This window comes from Mirounga leonina, unplaced genomic scaffold, assembly GCF_011800145.1.
Source record: "Mirounga leonina isolate KUSES-001 unplaced genomic scaffold, KU_Mleo_1.0 Mir_54, whole genome shotgun sequence".
Classification (NCBI taxonomy): Eukaryota; Metazoa; Chordata; class Mammalia; order Carnivora; family Phocidae; genus Mirounga; species Mirounga leonina.
Genome location: NW_023270812.1, coordinates 2,970,532 through 2,988,044, shown reverse-complemented (window position 1 = coordinate 2,988,044; position 17,513 = coordinate 2,970,532). Strand labels below are relative to the sequence as shown.

Here is a 17,513-nt window from a genome sequence, read left to right as displayed (position 1 = left end):
TTCACAACAAAATCTGTAGTAAACTTCAGCCTTAATTCTTTCAATGACCCAAATCTTCCTTTCCATACTTAACTGAAACACACATGGAGAAAGAGATACCCAGGTACACACCTCACCTTTACTGCTAGACTGTAGACTCCCATTAGGCATAATCCGTAATTCATCTTGGCCCGTGGTGGCAAGTACACACAGCACATGACAGAGATGCAATAAATATCTACTGACTGCATATGTGTTTTCATATCTTAACTGTGAAACAAAAATCAAAAAACACTGTCTCTGGCCTCATGAGTCAGACTAATAATGAAATTTAAGGGTATTAAGTAGCATGACAAGGGCTGGACAGTAAGAATACAATTAAGTAATTAGGGTGGACGAGGCATACAATATCACCATCCACATACATAGTATCCACCATTTTCAAAGCCCTTGCAAAACTATATTCTCATAGATTCTTACAACAACTCTGAAAGAAAGGAATTATTATTTCAATTGTAATGAGTAAACTCATTTCAATTCAATGAATAAACTAATGACTTGAATGACTCGGACAGGACCACACCAGCTAGTTAAATGGTAGAGCTAGAACTTCTTATAACAGACATATGGAAAAAAAGGAACAGAAATGGGAAATAAAACACAGTCCTCTCTTCCATCCAACACTACAATGGGTGATCACAAACCTACCAACTCACCTTTTTGTGAAGAATTCATAAGAAAGAGAAAAAAGATTTGCAATGACTTTTCATTGGCTTTAATCTAAAATTAGCCACATTTTTTCACTAGAATTAGTGCATAGATCCTTAAATATGTTAAAAATGTAGAGAGAGCATAATATCAATATAATACACCCAACAGATATGAAACACAATGGCTCTTATCCAGTTAATTACTGTCACCTCTGTCCAATGAATTCCTTTGTTCTTGCACCTCCAAGTACAAGAAATACACAGTAGGTATTAAACCGTCACCCAGAGCAAGGCGGATGTTAACCATGAAAGGTGAAGAAGGCAACACCACCTTCATTGTTTACAGTGCCAGTCTCACACAGGGGCAGTAACTCTTTGTTACACAGACAGGGTGACCAAAAAGGCTGAGAGCACGACATGTTGCTTCGGATCATCCAATCGAACCTCCCAGCCTGGGCAGATAGCCACCCCAGTGTCCCTGCCGGTGCGTAGCCCACTGCCGGGAAAGGAGAGTGAGGGCGCCCAAGAGAACGGACACCCTCAGGGAGGGACACAGGCCACTGGGCACCGTGTCCACCTTAACACATTCCCACTGGGACATGGGAGACAAAATTCAGTTTTGAAAGTGTCACTTGGCAGCAAGTGGAGAAAATGAAGCAAAGCAAGTGTGGAATCCACAGGGAGGGGGCTCGAGAATACCTCCCCAAGTAAGCAGACAAAAAGTGCAACAAACCCCAGCTCACCTCACTATTGTGGCCCCGCAGGTTGAAGTTTATTCTCTGTGGCGTGTTTCTGTCCCGGCGGCAGTGGCTCGAGGTGAAGGTCACCCCGACAACGCCCCGGCCGTTGCCCGTGGCCAGCCAGCCCTCCTCATAGTAGCGCCTCCGGCACACCGGCTTCTCCTTCTCACTCTTGGGAACGCGCCCCTTCCAGGACAGGCAGAGGATGTTGGAGTCACTGCAAAGGACAGGCCCATGTTCCACCGCTGCATACATACTTTTTTTCAGTGAACTGTTTTATTTAAAAAGTAATGCTGAATGCTGAAAAACTTAAACCAATTCTTTTCATGGATCAATTGACTGATGTGATTTTTGTGGTTGGCTTGCGTTGTTTTACCCGACCCCTTTTAATGAAGACTGACCTAGATCTAATTACAAGGTCAGTATTTTATAAAGATCCACCAAATGCATAGTGAAAAAATTCCTCTAGAAAAGATGATGGCAGTCTGCTAGGAAAAGGTAATGCTTAAAAACAACATGCGTTCATTTTTATTTTCAAGTCCTTAGAGGAAGAGCGTCATTAACACGTGCTGATCAAGAAACGGGGCTTTCTTCTTTTTACTCAACTTGGTTATCCTCATTCAGCCTGAGATTCCAGTTTAGTGTAATACGATTCCAGAGACAAAGGGTTGCAAATACATAGATTTCAAGTAACTTAAGGCTTTAAAGAATCCCTCGAGCTGGAATTTTCTCTTCAAAAGTTCAGATGCAGAGACAGAACACATGGGATCATCTTCTGAATCATCATTCTGAAGCCACCCTCTGGCATGTTTTCTCAACTAGACAAATTTCTGCTGCTGAAGCTGAAAAAGATTGCATAAAGGGAAAAAAAGGCACACAAACCGTGCAAAACAGACCAGAGTTTGTGCAGAGAGCAGTCCAAGCTCAGCAAGGAAAAAAGACTCTCCCCACTGTTCCGAACCAGAAACTTCCCACCTCAGGGCCCGGCCTGGCTTCCCAGCAGGCAGGTTGCTGTGTCCTGGCGGAGAGCTGGGCTCCATCTGACTGGCCCTCCACAGACCAGTGCGTTCCTCGGTGCCATAGAGGCGGAGAGAGAAAACCCCTTCACTCACAGAGCCAGAAGGTTCTAAAGCTCTTGAAGTGGCACAAGTGTTCACCTTGGGTGAATCCTAAATCCTCTCGTTGACAAAACCGAGCCTCACTACAGGATTCTCTTTTGCCCCGTCTCCTTCCTCCCTCCCCTACTGGCTTCTCCCCTTTCTGCTCCTAAAGATCACCTATTTTTCCATCTTGAAGGAAAAGACTAATCTCAGAATTAAGTCTATCAAGTACTCTTCCTCCTATATGGACTCAACAGGGAAGAGAAGCCCTTAAAATGAAAACACAGACAAGTGTCGGGACCTTCCGCACTGTTTCCCTAAAGAGTCAGCATGTTGTGCTGATGGGCACTCTCCTGCTCACATTCAGAGGTGCTTCCAAATGCCACGTGTAAAGTCCAAGGAAAAGAAGCTTTGCTTGGATGTTCCTTGATACTTATTTTGTAAATATTGGTTTCAGTTGCTACTTTAAAATATTATCCTACAGATATGGGAAAGGAAAAGGGAAATAATAAATTAAAACTTCGAGAATACAGTTAACTGAAAAAGGCAAAGGAACCAGGTCATCGTTCAAACTTGTCCCATCATACCTGACCTTGCTTTCCTGTAGTCAGACACACAGCCAGAGTTACTTCTCAGTCCAGAGTTTTGAAGTCTGTCCAAATCACCAAAAACACTGGAAAATAAAGTGCAAAACCCGCTGCATGATGCCGCCCGCGCTGCTTGACACCACGCTTCTCCCCCGGCCACCTTCTCACTTAGTTCCTTCTTTAAAATGCAGAGGTATTTTTGAGGCTTGAACTGTGCAAGTTTTTTTTTCTTCTTTTTGCAAACTTTCTTTACCCGTGAAGACCATGTGGAAAACTGACCATTAGTAACATATTTTTCTCCCCGGGCTTCGGAGCCCAGTAGTGTCAAGTTGCTCCATCTGATTCTTAAATTAATTTTCATCAGTTGTAAAACTCTTCAAGTGTGCACAAGAATGAGCCTGTCTTCTGGTGTTAATGTGTATGTGTACAAAGAAGGTCTTAGATATACACAGACATACGCTCTTCGATGGGCACCAAAGCGTCTGTCTTCCCAGTCATTTCAGGAACCATCTGATTAATCACAGCTTGAAGGCCCTGGAGTCTCACAAATCTGTAAAACAAGATAGGATATATAAAAAAAAAGAACTTTAACACACTGATGAAGAGAGGTTCTAACTGAATAACTGCTGTAACTGAAACTGGGAGACGCCCTCTTTACACACATAGACACACACACAGACACACCAAATAGAGCTACTGATTGCTCAAATTCAAACAGTAAAAGGGTATACTTAGCCAGCTCAGAGACAACAGACAACATAAGGAGGGTGAATGCCATCTGCCAGTAGCTGGGCATATACCCTGCCGTCCTTTCTAAGACTCTGCGTGCTGCTGGTGCAACTCTAGCCCTCCAGGGGCCATCATCCTAGTTGAGCAGGCAGCCTCAAAAAGGAGACTCAAGAGGCTCAGGCAAGTTATCTGATTGGTTTTTTCACTATGGGTAAAAGCTGCTGCCTGAAGACACAAGACGCAAGGGCCTTTAAAAATGCCTCCATCTCTGATTGCAGGCAGGTCAGAGCAAAGAACAGCTGTTTTCATGGCTTTTAAGCTGTCTACTAGTGATAAAGTCCTAGAGAATCCATCTCCAGCAAATCCACCCTCTCTTCCTTCCTACTGCCATCAGTCCAGGCCTGCATCACAACCATAAAAACACTGGACAATGCGGTCCCTAACGTCCCCACACCATCCCACCTTCCAGAGGGCCCTCAGGGTGACCTTTCTAAATTTCAAGGCTATTTGAAGAACCTACACTGTTCTCCCCTGGCCCAGGCAGTCCCCTAGAGGGCTAGTTAAACAGACGAGCTCCACCCAAAACACCTGCCACTTAAAGTCTGCATTTATAACCAGTTCCACAGAGATGTTAACGCTGCTAGTCTGGGCACCGGACTTTGCAAACCTCCAGTCTATGGGCTCAAACCCCAGCAAGACCCTTCTCCTCTTCTCCGGCCACAGCCTCCGGGTCCAGCCCTGCCTGTGTTACACTGTGGCATCTGGCCATTCCCTGCCCCCCAAAGTCCTGTGTCCTTCCTCTCCTTCATGTCTCCACTCCTTGCCAAGCGCCTACGCACTTCCTTTAAAACCCACCTACAACAGCACCTGCCCTGTGAAGCCTCCCACACAGCACCTTGCGCTACCTTCCACGACAGCACTCACCACGCCGCATTCGAACACTCTTCTCTATGCTCCTAGAGGCTGGGAACCTCTCTCTCTCAGTCCTGGCGTAGAGTTCAGTGTAAACTAGGTATTCAAGTAAAAGTTTATAGGAGGCAGGCAGGAGCAAGGCGGCAGCTACACGTCATTTCCTTGGGATACTCTAATTCAGATGAGTCCTAGTACACGTATTTTGTATGAGTCTATAAATCGAAATCACTAAATTCTCTCAGGACTTCTCTCAAGAAAGCACTTGTACCTGAGGGAAAAAAGTAAAAACAAATGCTATAAAATTCAAATTAACACCATGTTCCTCCTCCTAAAATGCTAATACCACTCTGTAATATGGCCTCAGTCCCTGTTCTGACGTGGGGCAGCCACAGGTGGAAAAAGCAGACACAACTTCTCAAGACCCAGCTATATACACACAGGTTTTAAACTATTTAACAGCAGAATCCATGATTATGAAAGCATCCACATTATATATGGCAGTGTAAGCGGTCAATTCCCCTGAAATCCTCCTGATGGGGATCCATGAAGTCAAAATTATCTTCGTAATAATACTAAGACACAGTGTTTGCCTTCTGCACTGTACCGACAGATCTATCAAGGGTGCAAAAGCGACAGTGGGTCAGACTCAGCTCGTTAGTACCAGTGAAGGCACTGGCGCCAAAATGTACCAGCACTCCCGGGGTTTTGTAAAAATGCCGGCTTCACGTAACAATATTCTCGATGCACAGGCGCCTGGGTGGCTCGTCGGTTAAGCGTCCGAATCTTGATTTTGGCTCAGGTCATGATCTCAGGGTCATGAGATCAAGCCCCAAGTGGTGCTCTGTGCTCAACGGGGAGTCTGCTTGATATTCTCTCTCTCCTTCTCCCTCTGCCCCTCCCCCATCTTTCTCTCCTTAAATAATAAATATGGGGGCACTGGGTGGTGCAGTAGGTGAAGCATCCGACTCTTGGTTTCGGCTCAGGTTGAGATCTCGGGGTCCTGAGACGGAGCCCTACATAGGACTCCCTCCGCTCTCAGTGTGGAGTCGCCTTGAGATTCTCTCTCCTCCTCCCTCTGCCCCTCCTGCTTGTGCTTTCTCTCTCTCTAAAATAAATAAATAAATCTTTAAAAAAGAAATAAAATAAAATAAATCTTTTTTTTTTAAAAAAGAATATTCTTTATGAGGTACAAATTGTTAATTTTATTAAGTCTCAACCATTAGCACACGGTTGGTTAATATTCTGTGTTTCAAACTATCCAGTACCCAGAAAGCATCCCTACTGACTCCTGAAGCACAAGGGTGACACTGGGAAAAGCACCTGTGCTGTCATGTAAATTGCAAACTGAACTGATGCTTGTTGCACGGAATACCTGAAAAAAATGAATGACAAATGATGGCCTGGGTCTTTGGCAGGCACCTTCTCAAACATGGACAAAGGGAGCATGTCACTTTAAGGAAAACAACTGACAGGATATGCTGCCTATAACAAAAGTTGAGCACTCAAGTTAAAATCAGAAATTTGGGAAAACCAGTGTCTATCATTAGGAGCTTGACAGCTCCGCAAGATTTAAAGATATCCTGGATGCAACTGGAGGTAACATTAACAAATGTGAATTTTTTATATTGCATTTCATATTTCATAGTGTATCAGTATTTGGAAGATTCACATAACTTAGTGAACCAATATTTCCCAAATGATCAATGCATGAGGATACAAGTTAGGCTTGAGTAAAAGAGCCATCAAGGTGCAAGAAAGACAAAAGGATTTTGATCTAACCAAGTACAAAAAATTCACCAATAACATTTAAAATTCCCTAATGCTACTAACCTTTAAGAAACTGCCACTTGTTAAGTTTTAGTATACTATCAAAAAAAATCCATGCTTATCTGAAAGGATTATTAAAATATTTCTTCCTTTTCCAACTACATATCTGTGTGGTCAGATTTTCTTCATATATTTTAACAAAAACAGCATACTGCAATAGATTGAATGAATGCAGAAGCAGATATAAGAAGCCAGCTATCTTTTACTAAGTCGGACATTAAAAGATATTTTGCCAAAATGTTAAAATAATGCCACTCTTCTTGGTAAATGTTTTTAGTAAGAAAATATGATTTTTTTCATACAAAACATATTTAAAACATTTAGGTTTATTATTTTTAAAGGAATTAGTAATTTTTTTTTATAAAGATTTTATTTATTTGACAGAGAGACAGCGAGAGAGGGAACACAAGCAGGGGGAGTGGGAGAGAGAGAAGCAGGCCTCCCGCTGAGCAGGGAGCCTGACTTGGGGCTTGATCCCAAGACCCTGAGACCATGACCTGAGCCGAAGGCAGACACTTAACCATCTGAGCCACCCAGGCGCCCCAAGGAATTAGTAATTTTTAAAAATTTCTGTTTTAATTTCTAGTATGGTAAATATCAATAGCTAACAGGCACATAAACAAAAGCTCTTGTGGGGGTCTTCAGCAATTTTTAAGACTATGAAGGGTCCCTGAGACCAAAAAGTTTGAAAACCACTGGTATATGCTAATTCTCCAAAATGTAGGCCTTCAATAACTATTATACTAAAGTACGTAGGATAAATTTCTGTAGTAAAAGCATAAACAAAAGTGTTTCATTTTAGATACGTGGCTATGATTTTTAACCCAACTTTTAAAATTATAAAGCACTATATAGGCTAACCAAATAAGGCAGGTATTTTAAGAAAAAATGACATACTACTTTATGATGACTCAAATGATGGATACAAAAATCAACAACAAAATACCACAACTGTGGTGTCCTGGTCACTGAAAGGCTGGCACCTATTCTAGCAATACCACGGACAGAAATCAATGATGCTGCATACTTCCCTTCCTTCAGAGGATGAGAAAATGAAGATATAACTGATCAGCTTCTGAGAGCAGTTCACTATTAATTCAACACTCCTAAGTAAAAGGTGTCTGATATAGAAAGATTAAAAAGCAACTATTCAACTGAAAGCAGGGATTCCAACAGTATTTTACACCTATGTTCATAGCAGCATTATTCACAATAGCCCAAAGGTGGAAGCCACCCCAGTGTCAACAGACAGATGAACAGATACACAAAATGCGGTCTACACATACAGTGGAATATGATTCAGCCTTCAGAAGAAAGAACTTACTGGGGCGCCTGGGTGGCTCAGTCAGTTAAGCGTCCAACTCTTGATTTCAGCTCAGGTCATGATCTCAGTGTCTTGAGACTGAGCCCCTCACAAGATTCTCTCCCTCTCCCTCTGCCCCTCCCTGCCCCTTACATGCACACATGCTCTCTCTTAAAAAAGAAGAAGAGGAAGAGGAGGAGGAAGAGAAGGAAGAGAAGAAGAAAGAGGAAGAGGAGGAGAAAGAGGAGGAGGAGGAAAAGGAGGAAGAAGAGGAAGAAGAAGAAAGAACTTTCTGTTGGACACACACTACAACACGGATGAACCATGAAGACATTCTGCTCAATGAAATAACAAGGCAGTCAGTCACATAACGACAAATCTTGTAAGTACACTTTTATGAAGTACTTAGAAGAGTCAAATTCATAGAGACTGAAAATAGAATGGTAGCTGCCAGGGGTTGGGGGTGAGGGGACTGGGGAGCTGTTATTTCATGGGTACAGCATTTCTGTGGGGATGATGAAAACATTTTTAGAGATGGGCAGTGGCAATAACTGCAAAATAATGTGAATGTACTTAAGGCCACTGAGTTGTCTAAAGTCATTAAAATGGTAAGTTTTGTTACATATATTTCACCTTAATTTTAAAATCAAATTAAGAGGGGCACCTGGGTGGCTCAGATGGTTAAGCGTCTGCCTTCGGCTCAGGTCATGATCCCAGGGTCCTGGGATCAAGCCCCACATCGGGCTCCTGGCTCAGCGGGGAGTCTGCTTCTCCCTCTCCCTCTGCCTCTCTCCCTGCTCATGCTCTATCTCTGTGTCTCAAATGAATAAATAAAATCTTTTTAAAAAAATAAAATAAAATAAAATTAAGAAAAGAAATTATTCTTTCTAAGACTTCTAAAGACTTTCTAAAGACTTTCTCAGAAAAGTCAGTAATGGATTGAAAGTAAATACTCCTAAATTTGGCATTATGATATTTTTTACCCTAAATACTGTAATACAGGCCCAGACCTGCTTTTGGTAATTAGAGCTTATTTTCAGACTCTTCCTATAAACCACTGAAAAATCCATCCCTGCTTTTTGGAGATTACAATCTTAAATAATACATGTGTCTGACTGAATTAATAACCCGACAGTGGCGTAAGAGTCAGTAAACTTACGAGATCCTTCCCACTCTAACTTTCCATACTATCCAGTTCTTAATGGCAAATTAGGAGCCCCAGAATTCGGAAAAGTACAATTTAGGAACAGAATGGTACACTGTTCAGAAGAGGAAACCTTGCAGGAATTAGGCACTCCCAGATTAATCAACCAACAAATCTTAACTGAGTATTATGCAAAAGCCCCTGTGCTGCATTCTCTGCCTCCCTTGTCTGTAATTAGATACTTTTATTTTCTAACTAGAGTTATTTCACTATAGTTTATTTTGTTCTATCTGATTCCTACTTTCCACCAACATAGATAAAATTCACTAGTGGGGGGGTGGGGAGAAAAATACACCTTTGGTTTATTTTTTAATCATTTGAATTAACATTAGAGATCAGAGATAAAATAAATTAGGAAAGATATTTTCCATTTCCACGATTTTGATAGAAATATATCCACTGAAAGTTGTAAGAAAGCAACCACTCAGGGCGCCTGGGTGGCTCAGTCATTAAGTGTCTGCCTTCGGCTCAGGTCATGATCCCAGAGTCCTGGGATCAAGCCCCGCGTCGGGCTCCCTGCTCAGTGGGAAGCCTGCTTCTCCCTCTCCCACTCCCCCTGCTTGTGCTCCCTCTCTCGCTGTCTCTCTGTCAAATAAACAAACAAAATCTTTAAAAAAATAAAAAATAAAATAAAAATTTAAAAAGAAAGCAACCACTCTGGGGTATTAGCTAGGACTACTGAAGATGTGAGTACTCGGCCAACAGGGATCCCACTCCTGAACGTGTGCACTACACCCTTTGCTTCCCGGTACTCCCTGCTAGAGTAGCAGTATCGTGTACCTGAGCCAAAACAACGGTACCAACCTGAATGGACAGAGTGCATCAGATTCAAACAACAGAATTCCATAAAGCAATGTAAATGAACACAATATAGAACAACATGGGTGAATTTCACAAACATAATGTTGAGTAAAGGGATCCCACGAAAAAATACGTACAATATGAATCCATAAAGTTCAAAACAGGCCAAACTAATCTTATCAGTTAAGACTGCACACATGGGGCGCCTGGGTGGCTCAGTTGGTTAAGCGACTGCCTTCGGCTCAGGTCATGATCCTGGAGTCCTGGGATCGAGTCCCGCATCGGGCTCCCTGCTCGGCGGGGAGTCTGCTCCTCCCTCTGACCCTCCCCCCTCTCATGTGCTCTCTCACACATAAATAAATAAATAAAATCTTTAAAAAAAAAAAAAAAAGACTGCACACACAGATAGTGTAACTAAAATTTTAAAGGCAAGAAGATAACACAAAGCAGCACAGTGGTGACCTTGGGGTGCAGACTGTGAATGGGAAGAGGCACACACACAGGGGTGTTGCTAGGGTGCTGGCAATACCCCATGTTCTGACTGGGGTGGTGGTTATAGTGTGCTCTTAATTATTTTTTACTATCTGTATGTTGAACATATTCAACATGTATGATGTATCTCACAATGAACAGGTTTAATAGGCTATGAACTAGATTAGGCACCAATCCTTTGAGATTTTTAGAAAACTTAAATCAACCAGTAAGAAAGAATTTTAAAAATTATTATATCCAACCTTAGCAAGCACTCTCCCAACCTACAATTCCCAATAAAGTACCAAAGACACTAAGTTCTCAAACTAAGAAGGCCTCCACAAAGAAAATGCATATAAAATAAGGAACGAATGGAGATAAAATTTTAGAATAAAGTTCTATTTCTTTCTAAAGGACAAAAATTTAAGAGAATGGTTAGGCAGAAGACTGAGATGAGAAGCAAAAAGTCAATATCAAGAAAAAATATACAGATGCTAGATGAATACAAAGCAGAGAGAAAAAACACAGTAGAAACTTTGGGATAAAAATGTTTCAGACATCCTAAAGTTTAAGTTTTTGATTACAGAGCTGTCTGGAGACGGAGTGAAGAAAAGGAAAGGAAAATGAGTATTCCTACAGGATGACAGAAATAAACCCATCCCAATTTCTCCTTTTTGCTGTCCCTCATCTACCGTCTGGGATTCCGCTCTATGCCCAGGTGGCTCTGCCCGTGCTCGGGTCTCCCCTGGCTGCCCCCTTTCCACAGTGGGCGGCAGACCCTGATCCCTCCATTTCTTAACTAAGGTAACTACAATGACCTGCCTCTAACACAGTCACTCTGTTCCCTGGGGAATTTTCCAGGGCCCACAAACATCCACCCAGCCCAAAGCAGTTCTAACTGGTTCCTAATTAGTTTCAATAGCTGCCTGGAGGCTAATTCAAATTTGCCTTCCAAGACTGCCTTTTAAGGCAGGAATACTCTCAGTAGTGACCATCCTGTGGCTACCTACACATGAACAACTATAACCGTGAAAACATCACAACACCACTGCAAAGGTAATGGAGTTCAATCATGATCTAATATATTTATTGTGTTATCATTTTCCAGCCCTGAATTCTCAAAACATGCTAGTGAGATAATGAAGATGTGTGCGCATGGTTATGCCCAGGATTATTCAAAAGATGCATGCTTACCACAAGTGTATTCATGTCCAATCATTTTCCCATTGACTTGCACCGTCAATTTTAGAGATGCATTCCTCAGAAGACTTCTGTCTTGTTCCAAACAGCACCAGCTCCTTTAGATGTAGTACACGAAAGCACTGTGCAGACTCACATGGCAAGGGACTTTTCTGCCTGTGGTAGAGCTATCTTTCTGTTTCATTCATCATATCTACTAAAAAACAAACTCCTACACTCCAATCTTTATCCGACCTGCAATACCCACCAGCACTGCATTTAAGTAAATGTTCAATAAGGTACTAAGCACGCCTCAGAGCTCAGTCTTCTAAGCAAAAGGGAAATAAATGCTGACTGATGAGGTTCTCTGTACAGACCCTGGGTCAACACCAGCTGCTCAGCATCTGGGTCTCCTGGAAGCCTATGGCTGAAAGCCTAAGGCTGACAGGCACCAAAGTACCTATGAGTGAAGAGTTCAAGGAAGGAAGCTAGGGGTCCCCTGCTGTGCTCAGAGAACAGCAAAGAGGTACATTTTCAGTGAAAGCTACTCCCTATTTATTTTCTATACCTGATTTCAACAGCCAGTTCTAAGAACATGAACATCTATCTATCTATACATAGAGGAGGATATGGAGGTTGTAAGACAAACCTTTTGATTAGCAGTTTCAATGAGAGTGGGGGCAAGACACTTCTTTTTTATTATTATTATTATTATTTTTAAAGATTTTATTTATTTATTTGAGAGAGCACATGAGAGGGGGGAGGGTCAGAGGGAGAAGCAGACTCCCCGCCGAGCAGGGAGCCCGATGCGGGACTCGATCCAGGGACTCCAGGATCATGACCTGAGCCGAAGGCAGTCACTTAACCAACTGAGCCACCCAGGCGCCCGGGGCAAGACATTTCTAAGAGTGAATGTGTACCTGAAACCTGGTTGTCGAAATACTGCGGTGCCATATATAGGGCTCACTAGTATCAAAGGTCATGTACCTTACTTAAAAAAGGGAGACCATTTTATTATTTTTCAAAGTGATAAAGACTGAAATATATGATAATTCCCAGTGTCATATAGGTGTAGAGAAATGGGAAAACAATGTGGTAATATAATTCAAAAGACTTAAAATGGGGGCGCCTGGGTGGCTCAGTCCTTAAGCGTCTGTCTTCGGCTCAGGTCTTGATCCCGGGGTCCTGGGATCGAGCCCCACATCGGCCTCCCTGCTCAGCGGGAAGCCTACTTCTCCCTCTCCCATTCCCCTGCTTGTGTTCCAGCTCTTGCTAACTCTCCCACTGTCAAATAAATAAAATCTTAAAAAAAAAAAAAAAAAGGCTTAAAATGTTGCAAACCTTTTGATTCAGCAGTTCTACTTCTGGAAATTTATCACAAGGAGATAATGTTGAACCGTGCAATGATTTAGCTGTAAAGATTTCCACCACAGCATTTTCATATACTGATTCAGTAAGAGTTGGTACAGACATAAAATGGAATCCTATGCAACCACTAGTAATTATACTGTAGAAGACTATGGAGTAACATGGAAACACGTTCTCAATAACTTAGATAAAAAGTAAAATTACAGGTTATACTTCCAGGATGCTCTGAAGGGCTTGCCCACTACTATATCACTCGATCTTGGGTAAATTACAACAGACATAGTTTTTTGTTGGACTTGCAGGAAAGTATCAGAAATCTCCAAGGAAGGCACAAACATATGAGAAAGCCAGGGTTATCTGGCAAATGCACATATAAGACACATATATGTCCAGAATTGTCTGGACAAATGCAGATATAAACACTGGAATCAGAATTAGGATGCCTCATCATCCCAGTTTGCCCAAAACTGTCCCAGTTTTACCCTGGAAGTCCCATATCCCAGGAAATCCCTCTGTCCTGGGCAAACCAGACAGTTGGTCACCCTATCAGATATCCAAACTTTGGTCCAACCTCAAGGTGGAGAGCCTGAATCACACACATTCTGCAGGGCCCACAAAGGAGGCTAACACTATCTCAGACTTCTAGCACTCCATGGTTGTGGGTTGGAGCAAATGCAAATCTTGTCTGCATGAAAACATTCCCAATTTAGGACCTAACGATTCCCAAAGATGAGGTTCAACCAAAAATCAGTTACCAATCATACAAATATACAAAGAAAAGAAGTCATTTAAAAAAAAAGGGGGGGGGGTGCCTGGGTGACTCAGTAGTTAAGTGTCTGCCTTCAGCTCAGGTCATGATCCCAGGGTCCTGGGATTGAGCCCCGCATCAGGCTCCCCGCTCCGCGGGAAGCCTGCTTCTCCCTCTCCCTCTCCCCCTGCCTGTGTTCCCTCTCTCACTGTGTCTCTCTCTGTCAAATAAATAAAATTTTAAAAAAAAAGAAGTCATCACAAGTTGTCTGTAGAAACAACAAATTTAGATCCCTTGGATCCAACTTCAGAAAGTGAAATGAACATAAACAGAATTTAAAGTAATTTAAGTTTAGAATTTAGGTTTGGATTTCTGGGTTCCAAGCTTCCATAAAAGAAGCCTAGAAATCATCACTCTGTCCTAATAAGTAAAAAGCTCAACAAACAGAAAAATCAACTCTTCTGAGATCTGTAAGAAAAGTGAGTCACCCACTGCACCTAAAACTGGAAAGTCCAAAAGGCTAATACGAAGAATTACACTTGGGCGCCTGGGTGGCTCAGTTGGTTAAACGACTGCCTTCGGCTCAGGTCATGATCCTGGAGTCCCGGGATCGAGTCCCACATCGGGCTCCCTGCTCAGCAGGGAGTCTGCTTCTCCCTCTGACCCTCACCCCTCTCATGCTCTCTCTCTCTATCTCATTCTCTCTCTCAAATAAATAAATAAAAAATCTTTAAAAAACAACAACAACAACAACAACGAAGAATTACACTTATCAGAGCAGAAACCAGTGAGCTAAAACCTCTATGGAAACCGGCCCCAGGGTAGGGAAACCTGAACTGTAATTGATGGACTGCTGGCGGTTCAGTGTGGCCAAGTTTGAGAGAGAAAAACATCAGGGGACCCAGCCACTGGGGCCCCTAGACTCTTGTGAGTTTTACCTCCAGGAGCTCACTAGATCCCCACGGTAAATATTAGAGGAAAATCGCCTGTGCTTCCAGCGGGGAAAGGGAAAAGAATCATTTTGAAATACACCAGAGCATTCTGTTCCTCTTAAAAAGGTTTGCCTTCAGGAAAAACTATTTAACCAAGGTATAACCAATCAGGATTTTATCAGAACCTAACTGACCTGGGTGAGGGGAGAGAAATACCCAACTCCAGCCCATTCTATCCCATTCTAGCCATCCCGTCCCATCTAAGAGGGATGGGGGAAACTGAGAAAAATATGTGAAGCCCGTCCAAGGCAAAGGCAAAGGCAAAGCCCGTCCAAGGCAAAGATTGAGACCCAAAGTTCTGGGGATGTAATACACAGCATGGTAAGTATAGTTAACAGCAATGTGTTAGATACTTGATAGTTGTTGAAAGTAAATCTTAAATGTTTTCACCATGAAAAAGAAATGGTAATTATGTGAGGTGAGCAGATATTAACTGACCCCACTGTGGTAATCATTTGCAATATATAATCATTGTGTTATACACCTTAAACTTATATAATATTATATGTCAATTATATCTCAGTAACACTGGGAGGAAAAAAAGAAACTCAGAAGGAAAGAGGAGAAAGAAGCACAGAGAAATTTTGGGGAGTGATGGAACGGTTCCATATTTTGATACTCTGGTGGTTACAAACTGTTTACATTCGTCAAAACGCACAGAACTGTGGCAGCGCCTGGCTGGCTTCAGGCAGTAGAGCATGTGACTCCTGATCTCAGGGGTCATGAGTTCAAGCCCCACGTTGGCCTGGGTGGCTCAGTCGGTTAAGCGTCTGCCTTCGGCCCAGGTCATGATCCCAGAGTCCTGGGATGGAGCCCCACGTGAGGCTCCCCACTCAGCGGGGAGTCTGCTTCTCTCCCCGACTCCTTGCACGTGCTCTCTTGCTCTCTCTCCCTCTCGCTCACTCTCTCTCAAATGAATAAATTTTTAAAAAAGATTTATTTATTTGAGAGAGAGAGGGGGCATGTGAGCAGGGGGAGGGATAGTGGGGGGAGGGAGAGAGAGAAATCCTCAAGCAGACTCCCTGCTGAGTGCAGAGCCTGACACATGGCTCGATCCCAAGACCCTGAGATCATTACCTGAGCCAAAATCAACAGTCAGATGCTCAAACAACTGAGCCACCCAGGCACCCCAGACACTTTACATATTTTTAAAAATAGTATCTGGCACACAGTAAATGCTGCACACTACAGGTCATTATTAATGTTATTGTTGTTGTTATGTGTCAGGCATTAAGCTGGGCCCTGAAAAGACAATCGTTAAGCAAATACAGATATGGTCCTACCTTCAAGGAGCCTACAGTCCAGTGGTGAAGATTAGGCATTAATCATGTAATTATGGCTATGACAAATGCCACAAGGAAGACAGTTATGGTGTTCTGAAAGCTTCAATCTGAAGGAAGAGTAGATGTTAAATACTGGAAGAAGGGGTGGAGGAGGAAAGAGGAGACATTCCATGCAAAAGGGATAGCATGTACAAAGACCACGGCAGAAGAGAAAACAACATTTTGAAGACACTCAAAAGAATGTATGACATCTGTTCACACATATATCTACAATGAGGTATCACTTCACACTATTTAGGATGGTTAGTATACAAAAAAAGTGTTGGCAAGGATGTGAAGAAATTGTACGGTTGGTAGGACTGCAAAATGGTAGAACTGCTATGGAAAACAGTATGGAGGCTCCTCAGAAAAGTACCATAAGATCCAGCAATTCCACATCTAGATATACTCCCAAAAGAACTGAAAGCAGTACCTTGAAGAGATAGTTGCACCCCCATGTTCACAGAAACATTATGTACAATAGCCAGGGGGTGGAAGAAACCCCAGTGGTCCATCAGATGAATGGATAAATAAAATGTGGTATATACATATAAAGGCATATTATTTGACCTTAAAAAGGAAGGAAATTCTGACACATGCTACAGTGTAGATGAACCTTGAGGACATTATGCTAAGTAAAATAAGCTACTCACAAAAAGACAGGTGCATTATTCCATGTATATAAGGTACCTAGAGTAGTCAAATTCACAGAAACAGAAAGTAGGACGGTGACTGCCAGGAGCAAGCGGGCGGGGGGGAAGGGAGGTTGTTGTCTAATGGGTACAGAGTTTCAGTTTTACGAGATGAAACAATTCTGGAAACTGCTTGCTCAACAATGTGAATATACTTAACACTACTGAACTATACACCCTAGACATGGTTAACAGGGTATATTTTATGTTATGCATTTTTTACAATTAAAAAAAGAAATATGTTCACACACACCCACACACAGACTGAGATGTAACCGTACGACTACAGAAGACTTCTCCTCCCCCCCACACCTTACCACCTATTTACAACAGTTCCTTTTAACCAGTACATTCTGTCCCACTATCAAGAAAAAATTACAAGACATATTAAATGACAGAAAACAAATTTGAAGAGGCAGAGCAAGCATCATAACCAGACTCAGAAATGGCAGAGATGCTGGAATGATCAGACCAGAAAGTTAAAACAACAATGATTAATATGCTAAGGGCTCTAATGGATAAAGTAGACAGCATATAAGAACAGATAAGCAATATAAGCAGAGACATGGAAATTCTAAAAAAAGAAGAAAAAGGAAATGCTACAATCAAAAACACTGAGAAAACAAACACTGTAACAGAAATGAAGAATGCCTTTGATGGGCTTATTAGTAGACTCCACACAGCAGAGGAAAGAATCTTCTTACTTGAGGATATCTCATTAGAAACCACCAAAACTCAAAAGCAAACAGAAAAAAGACTGAAAAAAAAAACAAAAACAAACAAAAACAAAAAAACCACCATATCCAAGAACACTGGGACAGCTACAAGAGGTGTGACACACACATAACA

The 17,513-nt window shown here is 42.2% G+C and overlaps 1 protein-coding gene across 3 annotated transcripts in view; it reads right to left on the bottom strand.

The window, feature by feature from the left end:
• The window catches only part of LOC118001793 (tubby-related protein 4), a 238,822-nt gene that overhangs the window by 173,347 nt on the left and 47,962 nt on the right, over nucleotides 1-17,513 (bottom strand). The window contains exons 1-5 of one of the 3 annotated variants that reach the window (XM_034991939.1): nucleotides 11,558-12,271; nucleotides 4,770-5,025; nucleotides 3,575-3,666; nucleotides 3,117-3,202; nucleotides 1,433-2,271 (exon numbers count right to left, since the gene is read on the bottom strand). In XM_034991939.1, the coding sequence (XP_034847830.1) occupies nucleotides 1,433-1,684 (252 nt within the window). In that variant the 5' untranslated portion in view covers nucleotides 1,685-2,271; nucleotides 3,117-3,202; nucleotides 3,575-3,666; nucleotides 4,770-5,025; nucleotides 11,558-12,271. Of the gene's footprint in view, nucleotides 1-1,432; nucleotides 2,272-3,116; nucleotides 3,203-3,574; nucleotides 3,667-4,769; nucleotides 5,026-11,557; nucleotides 12,272-17,513 lie in introns of those variants that run through there. The other 2 variants (XM_034991940.1, XM_034991941.1) reach the window with 2 other exon arrangements.